Source organism: Centrocercus urophasianus, unplaced genomic scaffold (assembly GCF_019232065.1).
Source record: "Centrocercus urophasianus isolate 14NV4802_14NV808 unplaced genomic scaffold, USGS_Curo_1.0 seq_23, whole genome shotgun sequence".
Classification (NCBI taxonomy): Eukaryota; Metazoa; Chordata; class Aves; order Galliformes; family Phasianidae; genus Centrocercus; species Centrocercus urophasianus.
The window spans coordinates 17,349,948-17,369,115 of record NW_024884789.1 but is presented as its reverse complement, the minus strand read 5'-3'; the positions used below and the strand labels follow the sequence as shown (position 1 = coordinate 17,369,115).

Sequence of the window (19,168 nt, the reverse complement as noted above, 5' to 3'; positions counted from 1 at the left end):
TCCAAGGTCTCCTCCATGGCATCTCCTCCATGCTCTGCACTAACCTGTACTACCCATGGGCTTGGGTCCAGGCTGGATTCTGGTGAGGAGAGGTGGAAGCTCAGTGGTGGCCCCAAAGAAGAGGAGGAGGAAGGCTGCTCACACATGGAATCACCCCGCACATCCAGGGAGGAGCTGAGCACAGGGTCAGTCTGTGGCACCTACAGGTGAGGAGAGGCTTGTAGGGGCAACCCCAACACCAACTCACTCTAGAACCCATTCTTTCAGATTTAATCATTTTCCTCTACTCCCACACCTCCTCATAGACCAAACCTTATAATAATAATAATAATAACCATTATGCAATAAATTCCTCTTATTACCAAGCTCTCCCAGAGCTCCAGCTGCAGCTGATGGGAACCAGGTGCTCCCAGCCTGCCAGGGCAGGGCAGGGCAGGGCAGGGAGGGGTGGGGATGGAGGGTTTCTGCTTCCATAGGGTGGTGCATCAGGGGCTGCCCAGGGGAGTGAGGAGATTTGGGGTGGGCTAAGGGGATCATAGCCCTGCTGCAGGTCCTGTGCTTGGGAGAGAAATAGGGTGAAGTGAGCTGAGTTGGGGAATCATAGAATGGCTTGGGTAGGAAGGAACCTCAGAGATCATCAAATTTCAAGCTGGGCCTGAGTTCCCACCCCCATAGGACCCACCCCAACCCCAGTATTCCCTCTTGCTCCCTACCTCAGTGAGCAGTGAGTGGTAGGCAGACTCAGGTGAGTGCAAGGGGGCACTGGGAGATGGCCCAGCTGGGGATGCAGGTGACGGGGCTGTGCTTGCTGCTCGGTGTTCCCTCTCCTGGGCATGGGGTGATGATGTTGGAGACACCAGGGCAGGTGGCCGGTGCTCATGCAGGGCAGCAATGAAGGCCAGGCGGCCGCAGTGCATGGCTGGCTGCTCACTGCCTGCCCGCAGCAGGGCCAGCACTGCGCTGTAGCGATACCAGTCCTCATCTCGCCCTGCCAGGAGCTTCAGCCGTGGCTGGTCAGGACGAGGATAGATGGCAAAGAAGGCTTCACCCACCCTTTTCCTCCTCAGTAGGGTCCCAGGGCAGTGCAAGGCTTCGATGTGGAGCCGCACATCGTGGTTCTTGTCGTTCTTGCAGTAACCTGATGGGAATGCTGGGTCAAGCCTTGGTGTCCCTTCCATGCCACCAATGCCGTAGCCTGCTCAGGTGCTTTGGAGACCGACTCAGGCTCAACAGTTTGCTGTAGGAGCAAAGCTATGGGCGTGCTAAGGGGTAGGTTTCCAAGCCAGGGGTCCCTCTTTGCCACGAGCCCATCCCTGAAGTAGTGGACACTGTAGGGTCTCCTGCTCTATAAGCCCATCCCCATGGCATCCAGCATCTCACCTCTGGGCAAGGTGAAGGTGAACTTCTTCCTCTGGAAGGTGCAGATTTCCCCTAGGTGACCCTGCAGCACGGTGTCGGTGGTGCCGGTCCTGGTGGGCACGCTGTCCCCATCCCCAATGCGCAGTCGGACACTGTCCCCACTGTCCCTCAGCAGTGGGTTCTCCACGGAGAGCCGCAGGGCATAGCGACCACGCCGGTTGAACTGGGCGCTCAGCACCTCGAACTCAAAATCCAGCACCTTGTCCTCAGCTCGGAGCCGCCAGCGCTGCAGGCTGGCAGGAATGCGGAACTCCCCAGCCATGGAGATGGAGATCCTGACGGCAGGGAGCTCCCAGAGCCCTGCAGCGAGCCCGGGGCTTGTGTCAGAGCAGAATAGGCTCTGCTGGCACTCCCACCTTTTTCCAGCAGAAAAACGCCTGGGGGTGCCCCTGGGTATGTGTAGGCTTCACATCTTGGCAGGCAGCTTTCAAAGGCGATGCAGTGAAAGAAGAATCCTTGCCCTTGGTGCTGTGGAGAGATGCTGAGGGCTTTCCTTTCCCTCTCTGTGCAAGGACGGAAGCTCTGAGCTCTGGTTTGTTTGTAAGGCAACCAGGTAACTGCCAAGCGGTGGCTGCCTTCCAGCAAACAGCCCAGGATATCCAGGGTGATGCTGGCTGTACAGCAGAGCTGGGTGTGCTGGTATGGAGTGCTCCTCCAGCCCTTTGCCCTGCAAACCCTAGGAGAGATGAATGGGAACCCACCAGATCCTGTGAGACAATCCTGCTCCTCCCGATTCTTGGGCCCCACAGCAATGAGACTCGGGTGCCAAACGTGTGGCTGCCTCTTGGCTCAAACCCAAGGGAAGTGGGGTTGTGCGTGGAAGTGACTCCCCATTGGGCTGTGTGATCCAAGGGAAGGGAATGGGGTGAGAACAAGGCATGAGTGGTGCCCAGACTTGCGTCTGGACTGCAGTTTAAGGCTGAAAGCTCTCTGCAGGTACAGGATGGGAGCATTTGGGGGAGATGCTTTCCCTCTAAGCTGCTCTCCTTCTGCTCAGCATCACAAGGGCTGCTCTTCCCATACAGAAGTGCTCAGCCCACTGGGGGTATTTTGGGATCAAGCTCACAGGGTGGTGGCAGGGAGCTGGAACAGCCCCTCTGAGCCCCCAGCCCTGTCACATCACATTCCCCGATCCCTGTTGAAAATAGTGCTTTCCCACAGCCTTCGGGATGCTTCCAATGAAACATGAGCCGGGGCCATGCCAGCAGATGGCCCTTCTCCTAGACAGCCTGTCCATCCATACAAAAAAAACTGCATTCCAGCTCTTCAAGCTTGAAACAACACAGTTATCCTTCTGGGGAGCGGGCAGGGGATTCAGCAGTACGTGGGACCCTGGGGCTGGAGGTTTTGCTTATTTGATGGGAAAGCAGGCACCTGTGGGGTGCCAACCCCAAATGGCTGCCTCCACGAACCCCTTCGGAGGTACCTTTGTATATTAACTTTTTTTCTCTTCATTTAGGGGAAAAAAAAATAAATGCTGGGGTTTGGGCTTGTCGTGCTGACACCCAATACAACCCCACTGCAGGCGTTGCAGTGCGCATCCTGAGGAAGGGGGGGAATGGGGCAGGATTTGGGGGTCACAGGCGCTGGGTAGGGTTTAATGCAGCAACAAGGCATGGAAATGAGACATCTCTGCCTGTTGCCCTAATCAGCCTGCCTAATTTCCTCCCTGCCTTGTGCAAACACATTACCAAGGCACCTCTAATGATGGCAGCACCATCAAAGAGCAATTTTCCCGTAATTTCACCCAAGGCACAGTTTACTCAGGCAGCATTTCCCAGCTGCACCAGAGGCGCACGTGCGGCTTCCATCATCCCACAGCAGCACATGGTGGGGGAGGGACAGTGAACAGGTGCATGGGGCATGGCAAGCCCCCGTGGTACTCCTCATAACAACCCTGAGGGTGTGTAGGGGGGGACTCTCAGCTCTTTGAGCCTGGCCACGAGGCTTTGGCTAAAAATTAAGCAGAATCCTCCACGCTGATTAATTTTCCCTTTGCTCCCTTGTCACGTGCCGGGGTTATTGGGGTGCTGTGAGTTGCTGTGCCGTGAGCTTGGTGGCTCCTGGGGAAGGTGGGGAGCACAGGTTGGATGAGGAGGAAAGAAAGGGATGACCCAAATCCCACTCTTCTCCAAAGCGGGGTGTTCAGGAACCCCTCAATGCTGTGCTGGAATGCAACAAACGTTCCGGTGGGAGCTGTGGGGCTGTCACCCCGTGCTGGTGGCACCTGGGGCCATCCATCCCAACCCTTACCCCAATCCCAGGCTGCCTCATCCTACCCGTTTCCAGCCCCAACACAAAGCAGTATTGCACAGCGTCCAGCCCTTGGGCAGCCCCCAGGAGGACGCCTGCAGAAAACAGGGATGTCTGCAGCATCTTGGGTGGGCTGGCACGGCGCGGGGGCCCATTGTGCTCTCATTGCCCCCCCCCAAGCCGCCAGCACAGGGGCAGGGGGGGGATGAAGGAGGCTGGGGGATGAAGGAGGTTGGTTCTGGTGCCTCCCCTCCCCGGGTAATCAAAGGGGAGAGCGCGGCACGGGGTTGGTTGCTTTTCATTTCCTAAACCCCAGGGTGGCCCCGAGCCAAGGCCTCCTCGCCATGGAGGGGATAAAGTTCCCGACGCTGCCGCCGCCTCGCCGGTGCGCTGAACTTTGTCTGCGGGATCGTATGGCTGCCGCCGCGCCGTGCTGATGCTCTGAGCCCTGCACAGCTGCGCCCGTCCACCAGCCGAGCCACAGGTCAGGAGCAGGTAACTTTGGGGGCTCCTCTTTTGTTGTTTTGGTAAAGTTTGGGTGTTTGAAGTGGGGGGTGAATCCGTCCGAGCTGAGCGCTCGTGTGTGAGTGTTTGCGTAAGGAGACCAAACCCTTTTGGTGGCCTTAAAGCCAAGATTTCATCAGCAGGGCTTTGGGGGCTTTGCCCTGATTCTCCCTTCCCTTCCCCCCCCCAAGGTGCTGCTGCAGAGTGCTTTGCTGCAAACCCAAAAGCTTTTCCTCTCTGCTGTTCCCTGCAGGAGCTGAGCGCAGCAGGTGCTGCCGTGCTTGCAGGGTTTCAAAGTAAAAAAGGGCAGGAGCTTAAAAATAACCCCCAAAAGGCCGACCTGCTTCTGTGCTAAACTGCCTTTGCTTCTAAAATTTGGGTCGTTGTTGAGCATGCTGGTGATCTCCAAGGTGGGTCAGCCCGTGGATAAAAGGGGTGCACAGAGCTGGGGAGTCCCACTGGGGTGGCGGGGGTCAGCAGAAGTGGATTTGGGACCTGTTGGATTTTGGGACCTGTTACATGCGGCTGGCTTTGTGCCGAGTGTTGGGATGGAAAACCATCTCTGCAGACCCCCATCTGTGCCTCACTGCTGGCGCAGCCCCCTGCCCTCTCCCTGCCCCGTGGGGGCTTTCCAGGGAGGATGAGGATGTGTGTCAGGGTGTCCTCAGTGACCTCAAAGAGGGCTGACTCAACCCCATACTTCTCGGACATGGGAGCTGAGTGGGGGCTTCCCGCAGGCTCCAGCCTTCAATCCATCATACCCCTCCGTTTCCACAAGTTGGGAAACTCATAGAAAACAAGCAGTGAGGAAAAGCCGCCCTATTCCAGAAAGAGGATTAAAGTCTTGGAGCAGCTCTGGCAGCTGCTAAATCCCCCAGTAGGACCCAGCATCTTCCTCAGATGTCCCCGTTGGGTGTCCTCGGGACCCACCTCCCCATGGGGACATGCAGCTCCTCCACAGTCGCTCTCACTCAGCAATTGAATTAGAGGAGATCTCGCTTAAACAACTCCCCCCCGGCCCAAGCACTCCCTGAACAATTGTGAAATGAGATCTTTATCATTTTTATTAAAAGCCGTACACAAGGCATCGCCATTATCCCCGATAGGAGGAGGGAAGGGGGCTGGGGGGGGAATTCCCTTTTGGGTTCCCCCCCCCCCCCCCCCCTGTTTAATTCATAGCGGTGGGATGCAAAAGCTCCCTGGAGAGTGATGGATGGTGGGAAATGAAGAATATGAAGGAGCTTTATTGAAGCCATCAATCCCTGCGATGCTGCGGCGATCAAAGGCCCAGCCTGTTTGGGCAGGGGTTAGGTGGAGGAGCAAAGAGATCAGGTTTCGGGTAGAAGAGAGCTGTCAGGGTGGGATTTTGGCATGCTTAGCTTTGCCCATCCCATGGTGGCAGCGCCTCTGAGGCTGCTTCCTCTTGGCACCCTTTTGTCACCAAAGGTGGCTGAGCTGCTGTCATAGCTGCTGTCACCCTGCTGGTGGGAGGATGAGCTCGGAGGTGGCTCAGTGGGGTGGAGAGAGGGGCATGGGCAGTGGCCATTTGGGCCATCTGGGGGGAGATCTTTCACCCAAAGGCTGCAGCGCCTTCACTCTGCAGGAAGGGATCCTCCAGGAGAGGAAAGAGTCTCCTGGGTCTTGTGAGATGTTTGTGTGCTTTATGGGCTCCTTCTACCTCTTTTAGGAGTGCTACATTCCTGGGTGATGAGGTCAGAGCCGCTTGCCCATGCAGGCAAAACCAAGGGATGGCGGGGGAGTCGATACTCTGGGGTGGGCTCTGGCAACCCAAGACCCCCGTGGGGAGTGGGACCCTCACCCAGAGCGGAGGGGAAGCACTAAGGGAATATCAATCCACACCTTTGGAGCCAATGGGCAGTGTGTCAGGAGTCCCCGTGGAGCAGCTCTCAGCTTCATGGTTGGTTTGGTGGCATCCCTGAGCCCTGGGCTGACACATGGGGACAGTGTTGGATACTTCACTAGGGGTGAAGCCCCTGGGGAAGGGCAGGCTTCCTTCAGATCTGCTGATGGGTGTCTTTCATCTCTTTGGGTGCTTTCCTGCCCCACTATGGGCTTGTTGTCCCTGGGGCACAGGAAGACTATTCATGATGGCCATGAGCTGAGTCAGAGCTGCAGGACAGTGAGAGAGGGTGTGGGGCTGTTGGGCCAAAGTCATCAGTGCTGTGCAAAAGGGAAAACAACGGAGGGAAGCAGGAATAAAGCCTTGTGTTTGGCACCAGGACGAGCCACCCCTTACTGCTGTGGGATGAGCTCGCTTTGGCCAGGGGCAGGTGCTGGGGCTCCAAGCACCTGGTAGCAAAGGGACACAGGGGACATGAGCCACTCACCCATTTCTTTCCCGCTTCACCCACACCCCCTGAACGTGACCCTTGCTCTGATTCTGCAGCCCTTCACGTAACCACTGTGAAGCAACCCAAACAAAGGCTCTATCAGCATCCCAGCAGCGAAGCTGGGGATGGGTGGGAGTGCCCCGACAGAATAAAGCCTCTGGGCTGCTTGCTTCCAGCCCTGTATTCTCAAAAGGACTTCCCCCAAGCCCACCTCTCTGCCTCTCCCTTGGGTCAGTAAGAAGAAGGCGCTCATGGCAGCCAACATCTCTGGGGCCGCGCACGGCTCGCTGCTGGATGACAGCTTTGGGGATGACCTGGTGTCCGACTGGTACATCTACGAGACGGCAGAGCCAGCTGCACCGCAGGATGAGTAAGTGCTGCGTGTCCCCAGGCGGGTGCCACCTCCTCCTCTTGTCCTCACAGATGGACGCAGCTCACTGCACTATGAGTTCCATCATCCTGGCGATCCGCTCTGTAACAAAGCGTTCTCCAAGCAGTTTACCTGAGCTGTCCCACCAGGCCTGGGTGCACCCATCAGCACCTCTTGTCCCTCTGTTGATGTTAATCCCAAGCAGGAGGGCTTGATGGAGACAAGCCCGGCCATTGCCACAGGGTCCTTAATCTTCTGCGTTGTGCAACCTCTGAAATCTCCTTGCCCAGCCCCTGTGTGCTCACAGCCCTGATAGGAAACTTCAGGGTTTTGGCTCTTTCCTTCTCGGTGTCCCCTGGTGCTGAGGGCATGCAGGCAGCATGGCAGTGTCCCCTGATGATGCTGGATCCCATGCAGACCCCAAAAGCTCTGGATCTGGTGCTGGTGAAACCCAGCTGTTTTGGAGCTGGAGCTACCCTCGGAGCTGCAATATTTGGGGACAGCAGGAACTGTCTGGTCTATCCAAGGACAGCTGTTAGCAGAGAGAGAAAGCAGAAACCACAGAGCTCTACTGGCAGCAGCCTGTCCTTAAGGCCTTCCTTGGAGGGTGGGATAAGTTGGGACTTTTGCTGCCTGAACAAATCCTAAAGGGGAGCACAGGGTCCGGGAGAGCATGGGTGCCTGCAGGGCCGCTCCCCTCTCTTATCTCTGGAGCTGAACCATAAAACGCATCTCTCAGGGTGACCTCAGCCCCACTATCAGGGCCGTGTGGCCACGCTCCTTGAAGGTTCTGCACTGCTGCTGCCATCTGCGCACGCATGGAACATCACCTCACTGTCCTTCTCTCAGGACACGGTATAACCCCCATTATTTTTCTCCTTTCTCCAGCATGTTTCCCAGTACCGTCCCAGACTGCGACCCTACTGTTTCCCCCAGGCTGTACCACACCTGTATGGCACCCATCTCCGTAAGTACCCACGCTGGGATGGTGAGCCACCTGCCTTGTTCAGGCCGTGCACAACCTGCTCCTAAATGGTTCTGTGTGGAATGTCAGCGTGGTTTCCCTCTCCTGGCAGCTGGCCGTGCTGCTGGGCTTGTCCTTGCTGGTGAAACGCAGGCGTCTCCACCGGGACTGCTGGAACGGCATCCCTGGGCTGCTCAGGTACCTTGTCCCAGCCATCCCCATCACCCTGCCCAGCTGGCATGGAACAAGCCAGCTGTAGGCTGCCATATGCCAAGTGATGAGATGCCAGGCTCGTTTCCACCTCACAGCCCAGCTAACTTCCTGGAGGAGGAGGGCAACAGAGGGCTGATGGCCGCGGTGTTTGGCATCCTCTTCTCCTCACTGTGTGTGCTGGTGCTGGATGCCGACCCTCTTCCGCTCATCACCCACTCCTCCCAGCACAGCCGGGGTAAGGCGGGCTCCATCCCAGCCTCGTGGAGCCGTGCAGCCCTCTGGGCAACATATTCCTTGTCCCTACTGAGGGCTCCTGTCCCCTCTGCTCCCCCTCCCATGCAGAGTACTGGAAGATCCTGGCTTTGCTCTACTACCCTGCCTTCTACTACCCCTTGGCTGCCTGTGCCACGGTGGGGCACAGGGCCAGCTACCTGCTGGGCTGCCTGCTCTCCTGGTGCCACTGTGTGGTCCACGTCTGGCAGAAGGTGGACTGTCCCCAGTCACCAAAGGTACACATCGTCCCACCATCAGGGCAGGCTGGTGTGGCTTTGTCACCTCCCTGAAGAGGTGGCATTGAGATGTCAGCGCTCAGGTTGAGACCCAGGCTTGGTGGGGTCCAAACTGTGACAGCTCTGCTTGTCTCCAGATATATAGGTATTACTCCACACTCTCTTATGTCCCCATCATCCTCTGCCTCATGGTCTTAAGTCTGTGGTACCCAGCCCTGCTGATCAGGAGCTTCACAGGAAAGGAGGAGAGCTCAAACAAGGAGGTAATGAAGGTCTATGAGGTGGTGGGAACATAGGGGAATCCCACGTGATTTTGGGACTGCTAGAATTGAGGTGTTCCAGTGTTCCCAGTGTGGTTCCCAGCAGCTTGCTGGCCCTCTGAAGGCAACATTGCATGCATGGGCTGTAGCTCTGTTTATCTTGGTGGATTTGAAGAGGGGAAAATCCATCTTTGGAGTAAACTCCTTAGTACAAGAGGCTTACGGCATCAATGGTTCCCATTCAGGCCGGACTGGGGTCGCCTTGTGTTCCCAGCAGGCAGCAGTAATCCTCAGCCCTTTTGGAAATGCTGGGCTTTGTTGGGTGAAGGAGAGGAGAAAACCTTCAAAAACAGCACTTGGCCCCGGCATGGACTGAAGTGACCCTACTGTGGGCTGGCTGGGGGTGGAGCGGGTGACTTACTGCTGCTTTGTGAAGGTTACAGGGAGAGGCTATTACAAGAAGTACCTCAAAGCTGTGCTGTCCAGGCGGCTGCAGAAGGGGAGGTAAGGGCAGCCTGGGGATGGGGACAGCATCAATGGGGCAGAAATAGCCCCGTAGCCCTGGTTTTAACAGTAAAACAAAATACAAGCCACTCTTGTCACCACCTCCTTCCTCCTACAGCACCCCAAAGCTAGAGGAGAGCTTCCTGTCCCGGCTCCGTGCCTATCTGTGCTCCTACATCTATGCTCCAGAGGAAGGTAGGGCGCGCTCCTTGTGCAGCAGAAGCTCAGCAAACAGTCTGCCTTCCCCACGGATAGCAAATGCCTTCCTTGGCACCAGCCCCAAAGCATCTGTGCCACGGCAGCTGCCTCTTGGCACGCGCACAAACTGTTGCAGTTTGGGGTGGAGGAACTGGAGGCTGGGACTCTCATGGAGGGATGTAGGATGGAGTAGGGCTGCTGCTGTGGGAGCACGAGGATTTTAGGGGTTTGCAGGAAGGAAAACCTCAGTTCACAGCTGGTTTCTCCCATTTGCAGGTTTCCAGCTCCCGCTGAAGCTCGTTCTGTCCATGACCACGTCAGTCATCGCTGTCTACCAGGTGACAGGGGTGGCCCAGTGGCGTGCAGAAGCCACGTCCTCAACAGGGCAAGGGGGCCACTGCCATGTGCCATCGGGGCAGTTTGGCTTTGGGGATGGTATTAGCGTGCCTCAAGGTATTACCATCCCTTGGCTCAGCCTCGGTCCCCGGCACTTTGCTCACTGGGCTCAGCCACCCTTAAGTCTTTAAGCCAACGCAATGGCTCACGCGGCATTGCTCCCTTGTAGGTGGCCCTGCTGCTGCTGGTGGCCTTTGTCCCCACCATCCAAATCGTGCGAGCAGGCATGACAAAGGACGTGGTGGTGCTGCTGGTGCAGTTCGGGCTGGTGCCCTCAGAAAACCCAGGCATGCCGGGGGACATGGAGAAGGAACTCAGCACCGTCAAGCACTACCTGTGGTCGCTGGAAGGTGGGTGGGGGGCATCCCCAAGTTTTGAAAGACTCAAACCCAGATCCGTCCTCCTGGAAAGAGGAGACACACAGCTCGTGCCTGAGCTTGGTGCCGTGCCAGGGCTCCCCGAGCAGCTGCTGCCTGCCCAAGCACCGCGCTGCAGATGCCGCTCCTTGGACAGGTTTGGAGATGTGCTGGAATCGAGCAGATGGCTCCTCGGCCCCTGCTGCTGAGTGGGCATCTGATAACTGAAAGCTCTGCATGGGGCTGGCAGGGTGCCCCCTCCCTCCATGGGGCATTTTGGTGACTTTTCCAGAGTCGCCCAGCCTCTCTCATCCTCTTAACCTTTGTTTTCCTGCCATTTCCATCTTTCCAAGCAGAGCCCCTTCTCCTGTTTTGCTTCCTGCTGCACAGCATCCCACCAGGCTCTGAATGACTTGCTTGTTGCTCCAGCAGGGAGCTAACCTGGTGATCATACCCCTTCTAATTTGCTTGGGGAATATTATCCTCTTGCCTTCCTGGGGGATAAAAAAAGTTTCCCCTCGTATTGCAAAAGGGATGGGGAGGGAAACTGAGGCAAGGTGCATTGCTTGGGGATCCATCTACGTGGCACCAGCACCTATTGCTGTGTGATGCTCTCAGGAAAATGCCTGCAGCCCTTTAGGGACAAAGCCCTGCTCCCTTAGGGACAAAGAGCAGCTCCTTGTCTTCTCCCTGCAGTGTGCTACGTGTGCTCGCTGGTGCTGTGCTGTTTGCTGACCCTTGCCATGCTGCTGAGGACGCTGGTGATGCACAGGTAGGGAGGGCCCCACAGATAGGCCCCCTCCATCACCCATGCCGTGTCCCTGTCCTTGTCCCCCAATCCAGCATTGGCTTCTCTCCCCTGCAGGAGCAACCTGAAGGTACTGTACCAAGGGGCTGTGCTCGATGTCTTCTACAAAGCCCACATCCTCCGCCCATCCCGACAAGCTGTTGTCTGCTGGATGAGCTTTGCCAGTTTCCAGACAGCTTTTGCCTGCCTGGGTATGTGTTTCTTGGGGGGGCTATAGAATCATAGAATCACCAAGGTTGGAAAAGACCTAAAAGATCATCCAGTCCAACCTATGGGGTGGGAGGAGGTGGTGAACCCTATTTCCAAGGGGGAACTTCATATTCAAGCAGCTCCAATCCCCTTTTTTGGCCCCATTTTGCAAAACTCTGGGGCTTTTGTTCATCTATTCCCTCAACACAATCTGTCCTTCCGCGGGGAGGACCAAATGGTGGGAGAAAAGAGGGGTCTGGAGGAGGGGGGGGGGAGTGAGAGCCGCCTTGGCTCCAGCCCAGATATTTTGTTCCACGGCATCTCATGCGAAGTCCTGTCTGTCTCCTTCGGTCCCAGCCATCGCCTCCCAGAGTCTGTGCCAAGGGGTGTAAAATAGGACAGAAATCCAGCCCGGCGCGATGCCTTAAAGCCCTGTTTCCCAGCTGCAAAGCGGAGCACTCAAGGTGGAGCGCGGCATCCGATGGCGCGGGGAGCCGCAGCCGCCGCCGCTCTCGGCGTGATTTATGATTAGAAATCACAGCTCGGGCTGATTTTATGATGAGGCATCGCAGCCGCAGCCCCCGGAGATGGCTCCTCTCCGTGGGGATAAAGCAGGGCGCGATAAGAGAGGCTGAACTTGTAATTAGATCCCGCACGGAGCATTGTGCGCGGAGCGGGGGAGGCAGGGACGGCTCGTGCTTATTATGGGATTAAAGTGAAAGGCGTGCTCAGAAACAAGCGCAGGGGTGGGAAGGAGAACAAGGACCATTTCTCCTCCCCTCCCCGTGACAGCTACTTTCCCCCTTGCCTCCCTCCCAGGTCTCCTCATCCAGCAAGTGATTTTCTTCATCTGCTTTGCTGCCTTCACCTTCCTTATTGTCATCCCGCTGCAGTCCGGCACAAGCTCATACCTCTTCAAAATCGTGCAGAACATGTGGTGAGGGCTCGGGACAACCCAGCTGCGTGCCACAGCCAAGCTCATAATGAGTGACTGGCCATGGGGAGGCTGCAGCTTGGGCTATGGGGTGGTCTCCCCTCCCGTCTTCCAACCTTTGGGAGGATGGCCTCATGAAGTGATGGCCTCAAGTTGCGCCAGGGGAGGTTCGGGTTGGGTATTGGGGCATAATTCTCAGAAAGAGTGGCAATGCATTGGCACAGGCTGCCCAGGGAGGTGGTGGGGTCACCATCCTGGGAGGTGCTGAGGAAAATGGTAGATGTCACACTGAGTGACGAGGTCTGGAGCGGTCACAGGCATGGTGGACTCGATGACTTTATGGGTCCTTCTTAATGATTCTATGAATCACCTTCTCTTCCGGCCAGGCCCTTCTGGCTGACCCTGGTGGTGGCTGTCATCGTGCAGAACGTGGCTGCTCACTACCAGTTCCTGGAGCAACATCCCCTGCGGAAAGAGCTGACCAACAGGTATGGGCATGTGAGCTCTATGGGGCAGAGCTGCCTAGCGATGTGGGCTTTTGGGCTGCCATGCGTCCTCTACCCGAAAACCCCAGCCTCATTTTAAGGAGAAATGGAGACTCTACTTGTGCTGGAGGCAAATCTTTAAGTCCTGACCACACACCAGAAGGGCGTTCACATCTTTCTGTGGGATGGAGCCGTCTCAGTCAGGGATGGTGTCGGCCAGGGAGGGAGAGAAGGGTGGGAGGTTTATTTTGGCAGCTTCCCCTGGTAGGGAAGGGCTGTGTTCCCTGTCCTAGGCTGTTTGTGTTCCTTATCCCTCCTTTCTCATCCACAGACGAGCTCTCTACATTGTCACTTATCTGCTGTTTCCCATCAATGTGCTGGTGGGGATCCTGGCAGGGGTCTGGAGGATGGTTATCTCTGCCCTCTACAACACCATCCACTTCTGCCAGTTGGACATCAGCCTGCTGAACCGTGGTGTGGAGACATTTGACCCAGGTAGGGCAAGGGGCAGCTCTGGCATGGGGACCTCCATCAACTCTAATGGGAACCTCCAGCAGCACGGGGCCACTTCAGTTCCCAGGGCTTGCATCTAGGGCTCCTCCATCACCTGCTGGGACCGAGGGTGGGTTCAGCTCCTTGTGCTCATCAATCAGCTGTGGACCACGCTGAACCCACCTGTGTTTTTCCTATGGGCTGTCCCCCAGGCTACCACGCATACTGCCACTACCTGAAGACAGAGGTCAGCCAGTCACACCCACTGATGAGAGCCTTCTGCCTGCTGCTCCTCCAGCCTGTGAAGCCACAGGGGCCACCTGAGCCCCGGACAGGGGACTTAGAGGAAGGTGAGTTCCTACAGTCAGGCCAGGGTCTTTCAGCATACAGAACTTGCTTCCCACTGCCATCTCCTTCCAGGCCTCCAGCTGATGCACACCAAGAAGGCACCATCGGGAGGAGGCCGATTGAAACGGAGCCGGGCACGCTGGTGGTTGGCCTACACGCTCCTCAACAACCCCTCGCTGATGGCCTGCAGAAAAACTGCCCTCTGTGATCCCACAGCCAACGGAGCCCAGCTCAGCCCCCCCAAGCCCTGACCTCCACCCCCCGCCTTTTCCCTCCTATCCCATCACACCTCCCGTTGACTTTCCTTCCATGACGGGAGGAGGTTGGGCACTCCTGTCCCTCTCCAGCAGTGACAGCACTGGTTTGTAGCTCTGGGTCCATGCGGGATGCAGAGGTGATGACACAGTCAAGGCATGCCAGTCTAAGCCTGAGCTGGGAGCAGAGGCTTGGTGAGCCAAGCTAGACCCTTCAGCCATCCCAAAAGTCCTTTTAGGGTCATTTCTAAGATAAGGCCACTGAGGTCCCCTCCACCATCACCATCCCCATCATCCTCATGGATTTTTCCCATTTCATGTGCTCCATTTTAGGCTGGGAGGTTGCAGAACAGTTTGTCTGGGGCTCCCATAGCTGTCATCCTCCAGTTTACCCTACTGGGGCTGTTTCCTCCCATGCTGCCATCCTGTTGTTCTCAAAGTCAGCTGTTCTCAAGGACCAGCCAACCCCAAGCCCATAGAACAGCACCATGCCTCTTTGGGCCATGCCGAGCTGGGGAAGAACAATAAATTGTATACCTCATTGCTACACTTGGGGTGTGCTTGCTCTCTTGGTGAGGCTGTGGCACACGTGGGGACACCCAGAGTGGGGACACCAGGATGGTCACAGTGGTGTTCTGGTGGATCTGCTTGACTTTATGGAGAGACATGATCAAATCTCTCCTCCAAGCCCCAAGAAGACCTTGGTTTGGTCATACTCAGTGGTTGGGTAACAACAGGGTGTCGGAGTCCGCCCTTGAACTGATGATGCTAGGAACTGCTGATGCCCCACATGTGTGAGGTCTCAGAGCTGCACCACACAGCCTCCAGGCTGCAAGGGCTCAGGGAAAGGCAGTAGAAATCCCTTCAGTGTTCTGCAGCTCGGGGCCATGGGTGGAGCTGCCGCTCTGCATCTGTTTACACAGCCTGCAGCTTCCTGGAGATGTCTTGGCTGGGATCAAGTTGAGAGATGACAGGAGGTGGCTTCACTCTTTGTTTTCTTTCCCTTCCTTTGGCATAATCGGGGTGCCCTGAGGGTGAACTAAGGCTTTTGCTGCGACTTCTTGCCCCTGCAAGCTCGCTGCTTTGCACGCAGCCCTGGTATGGCTGCAGGCGGGCGTCTGGCTCTGTCCCCACATGTCCCCAGGGTCACCATCCTCTTCCCACCCTCTGTGACATGCCTGAGCCTGCGCAAGCTGGATCAGGAGCTCCTCTGGTTAACAAACCTAAAACACAAATGTGGGGAATGGAAATCCGCCTTTGCAAACGCATGGACACACTGCCATGGGCATGGAAGGCAACTGAACAGGGTGGTGGCCCTCCTCCCAGACCCCACGCCATGCGTGTAAGGACTGAGCTGCCAGCCCCATCCCTGCCTGCATGGAAGGGAGAGCATCAACAGGGTGATATGGGCTGTGGGGAGAGCTGCCTCCAGAATGCAGAAAGGGCCAGATGGAAGCATTGCATCCCATGAAATGAAAGCGAAACTCTGCACAGGGCATTGTCCTCCTTGTGCTTGTACTGGGGCTGCGGTGTTTTTCTTGCCTGTAATGGGAACAATATGTGTCTGCTCGCTAGCTGTGCAGCTAGGGGGGGTGCTCCCTGCCTCTATGAAAGAAACCAAATAGGGCTGGAAAGCTTATGCAGAGGCCCCAGGCTCTAACAGCTGCTTTACAGCTGTTTGCGTCTCTGCCTTTTCCTCCCTGCTCCGGTCTGTGAGCGAGCTGTGGGGGGCACAGAGGCAGCAGGCTGGTTTACAAAAGGTATTTATTGTGCTTGGTACACGGCTGGTGGCACAGCTTTGGTTACAAGGCTACAGGAGTCTGCATGGCTCCTGCAGGCACACGCTAGCAGAAAACATGAGGGATGCTCGGCGGTCCCACCATGAGCCCACAGCACCAGGGGCACAGCGTAGATGTCCTGCAGAGAGATGTAAGGCACTTTGGGATAATTGGTTTCATGTGGTCTCTTTGGTCTCCGTTCCCCCTGCTGAAGCTGTGGGGTTGAGCAGTGCAGCTCGGTGGGACCGGCCCGGCCGAGGGGTTTGGACTGTGTGCTCCGGTGGTGAATAGAGGGGAAAACATCTGCTTCACAGATGTGTGAGGCAGTGAGGGTGGCAGGGCCTGGTCCTGGGACGCAGGGAGGGCACAGACACCATGGGTAGTCCCTCACCCAACAAGTCCTATGCAGGAAAGGCTTAGCCTGCTCCTCATGGCCTGATCCATGCCTGGTACTGGGTGCTCTGCATGTCCCCTGCCATATCAATCACACGAAGAAGAACTGTGCTGCCTCCATTCCCTAAAGGACCATACGTAAGGCTGTCTGGCCCTGCAGCAACAGCACAGTGTGGATCTACCCTACATCACCCAAGCCTTGATGGAGTTCTCAGCTCCAGCCCTGCCCCTACATATGCAGGGGTTGGACCAGCCCTGGGCTCAGCTCTCGGCCACTTTGGCGCCCGCCTGCAGTTCCAAAAGCTCAGCAAACACGTGGCACTATGTGAAGGTAAATGATACAGAAAGTGGGGGAGCACTGGCACCAGTCTCTGCTCCCCCTTACCAGCCCAGCACGATGCCCAAGGCCAGCAGCAGGGTCCCCAGCCCAACCCGAGGCACAGCTCCTCCAGCCGTGCCCTTCACCTCCCTTGGCACGTGGTAAACGATGACCAGCTTCTCCCCAGTGCCGACGGGATCCATCTCATCACCCTTGTAGCAGCTCCGTCCCCCCAGTGAGCTGGCATGGGGGTCATCCTGTAGCAGGTCTTCAGCTGGATTCTCCGAGCCGGCCAAGGCCACGTTGACTGACACCTCTCTTGTGCCCACATCGTTGATGGCGATGCAGGTGTAGGTGCCTTCATCCTCCTTGCTGAACTTGGGGATGGCCATGGTGCCATTCTTGAAGACCAAGAAGCGCTCCTGGCTCTGCTTGATGCGCCCAGATGGGGAGAGGCTCCCATCCCGAGCCACATTGGGCCCATCGATCTCAACACCGCGCCCGGGGGTCTGGATCCTCCAACGGATCTGGGGCAGGGGGCTGCCCGCCACGCTGCAGTGTAGGCTGAGTGTCAGCCCATCAGGCAGCACCGTGTTGTCCAGTTTGGACAGGTAGGTGAGCTGCACTGATGGGGCCACGCACTGATGCGCCGGGATGTCGGTCACCGCCCGGCCCCGCATCCTCCCCGGCGCCGCACACAGCGTGGAACCACCCTTGGTGAGGGACACCGAGGTGCTCTCAGCCCAGCGTTTGAGCCAGAAGAGCTTACAGGAGCAGTTGAAGGGGTTGTTGAAGAGCTGCAGCTGCGACAGCGAGGGCAACGGGTGGAAGGTGCCATCGGCCAGCGTGGTGAGCTGGTTGTCATTGAGCCACAGCGAGCGCAGCTCTGCCAGCGCCTGGAAGGCATCTCGGGGCAGCCCAGCCAGCCGGTTGTTGTTCAGCTTGAGGATCTGCAGCCCACTCAGGTTGCGCAGGTCCTGCCATGGGAAGGTGACCATCTTGTTGTGGCTCAGGTCCAAGTTCTTCAGCTGTGACAGCATGGCGAAGGCACCCGGCTCGGCACCGCCGATCTGGTTGTAACCCAGCCACAGCGACTGCACCTCGGGCACCTCGGCGAAGGCACCGCGCCGCAGCCAGCCGATGCGGTTGGCCGACAGTGTCAGGATGGTGACGTTAGGGGACAGTCCCTGCGGCACCTCGGGCAGCTCCTTGTAAGCGCATTCGGCCAGCAGGCGCCCGTTCTTCTTGGTGGAGCAGGAGCAGGGCCCGGGGCAGGCCAGCCCGCGGCACAGCAGCACGGCGATGCCCAGGCAGCACAGCAGCGGCCCCATCCTTCCTCCTAAGGACAGACAGGGGACATGAGGGTGGCCGTGAGAGTAGCCAGCAGGGGATCTGTGTGTGCTTGCCAAACGCTAACAGGAATCAGCCCTGCGATTATCTGCAGTAATGGGGAATATTTGAAATATTCCCCACTCTGAGCAAGGCACGGCTATGCCAATAGCTTCTGGCTACCTCCATGATCTTAAACTATTTCCTTCCCACTCCAGCTCCTTGACAAAATGTCCCCCCGCCTCTGTTCTAGGCATCCTGCATCCCTTCTGTTTGGAGATGAAAGCTGTGAACTCCGTGTTCCGCGCTCCGCATTCAGACCTCACCGCACCTCTCCTAACGCGGATCACCACCACCCTCTCTCCCATCCTCAGCCCTTCTCCCCTCAAAGCATCAACTCTGGGCCCCTCAGCCCTCCAACCAGCCGCAGGGGGGGGTGCCGCTGGAAGTCTTTACGTGCCGAGGGCAGAGCTAACTCCTTGTTGGCCTGGCGCGGCGGCCGCAGAGCAGCGTGCAGGCTGTGCTGCGCGGGTCCCACCGCGGAAGCAGTTAACTCAGCGAGGAGCTGGCAGCCAAACCCCTTTGTCTCGGCTCCGTGCTGCTGCGGGGCAGGAGGGGAGAGGGTGATGGGCACCGAAACGCCGCGCAACTATTTTATTATTTTCTTAGCGGGGGAGAGGGGTGAGCCACGCTCCTGCAAAAGGGTGCGCGCAGAGGGCCCTAGCCTGCACGGAGAAGCCACCACCGGGGTTGGGGCCGGGGCCCGGTGGCATTAGTAGGTCCCCTTTGGGCTGCTCCGTGGGGTGCGTGCACGGATCGGCCCCGCGCAGGATGGGTGCGCGCACGAATCCGGCCCCGCGCAGGACGGCCGCGCACCGCGGGTCCCCCCGCTCCCCATCCCGTTCCCCCCATCCCCGCGCTCCGGTTCCAGGCAGCGCTTCCCAGTGAGGAGCAGGGGGCAGTTCCCTCTCCCCTCCGGCCGGGCCGCGGCAGCCGGGGGCGGTGCGGCGGGCGCATACCAGAGCCGTGAATAACAACCACCCCTCCGCCTCCCCGGGCAGCCCCGGACACCCCTCCTCGGCGCCCCGCCATCGCACCGCTCGTTTTCCGGGGACGGAGCGCCCGTTTCTCCCCACCGCGGCTCCGGGCTGGCGGCTGCGGCTCCCTCGGCCCGCACCCGGCTTCTCCTCCCCCCTCCCGCTCCCCCGGGCCCTTTTGTTTTCCATGGCACCGACCCGCTCCAGCTTCTCGCCTCGCCGAGGATCGCAGGGAAAAAAAAACACACAGGCGGCCCCTCCTCCGCCCGCGGCCCCACCGCTCCCGGACCCAAAGATCTGGGGGGAAGAGGAGGGGGGAAGGCAGCGCAAAGGGCTCCCAACGCAGTCCCTCCGTCCCGGGGGGGGGTTGTTCCACAGCACCGTGCCCAGTTCGGTGTGGATACGCAGGAGGACGCAGCATCGGGGCGCAGAGCATCCTTTGCTCTTTGCCCTAAGAGTCCCCACCCGAACAAAGTGGGGCCACCAAACGCCAAAGGACCCCCCC

The 19,168-nt window shown here is 58.0% G+C and overlaps 2 protein-coding genes across 2 annotated transcripts; one reads left to right on the top strand and one right to left on the bottom strand.

The window, feature by feature from the left end:
• The first annotated feature begins 6,778 nt into the window (after window positions 1-6,778).
• STRA6 (signaling receptor and transporter of retinol STRA6) lies at window positions 6,779-13,804 on the top strand. Its single transcript, XM_042824499.1, has 17 exons — window positions 6,779-6,897; window positions 7,786-7,864; window positions 7,974-8,059; window positions 8,170-8,309; window positions 8,417-8,583; window positions 8,721-8,846; window positions 9,280-9,347; window positions 9,466-9,542; window positions 9,822-9,883; window positions 10,111-10,291; window positions 10,994-11,069; window positions 11,163-11,296; window positions 12,114-12,231; window positions 12,615-12,716; window positions 13,045-13,208; window positions 13,418-13,555; window positions 13,626-13,804. Exons 1-17 carry the CDS (start codon window positions 6,779-6,781, stop codon window positions 13,802-13,804), a joined length of 2,016 nt encoding a protein of 671 aa, XP_042680433.1.
• A 1,750-nt stretch (window positions 13,805-15,554) lies between these two features.
• Window positions 15,555-19,011, bottom strand: ISLR (immunoglobulin superfamily containing leucine rich repeat). Its single transcript, XM_042824469.1, has 2 exons — window positions 18,862-19,011; window positions 15,555-17,636 (listed from the first exon to the last, which is right to left on the bottom strand). Exon 2 carries the CDS (start codon window positions 17,626-17,628, stop codon window positions 16,360-16,362), a length of 1,269 nt encoding a protein of 422 aa, XP_042680403.1. The 5' UTR covers window positions 17,629-17,636; window positions 18,862-19,011; the 3' UTR covers window positions 15,555-16,359.
• Between the last annotated feature and the right edge of the window lie 157 nt (window positions 19,012-19,168).

Bases quoted from the DNA above. Each gene is read 5' to 3' on its own strand.
- STRA6 (XM_042824499.1), top strand. From the start codon at position 6,779: ATGGCAGCCAACATCTCTGGGGCCGCGCACGGCTCGCTGCTGGATGAC. The intron at 8,060-8,169 runs GTACCTTGTCCC...TCCACCTCACAG, and splicing joins GGCATCCCTGGGCTGCTCAG to CCCAGCTAACTTCCTGGAGG. The intron at 9,543-9,821 runs GTAGGGCGCGCT...TCCCATTTGCAG, and splicing joins CATCTATGCTCCAGAGGAAG to GTTTCCAGCTCCCGCTGAAG.
- ISLR (XM_042824469.1), bottom strand. From the start codon at position 17,628: ATGGGGCCGCTGCTGTGCTGCCTGGGCATCGCCGTGCTGCTGTGCCGC.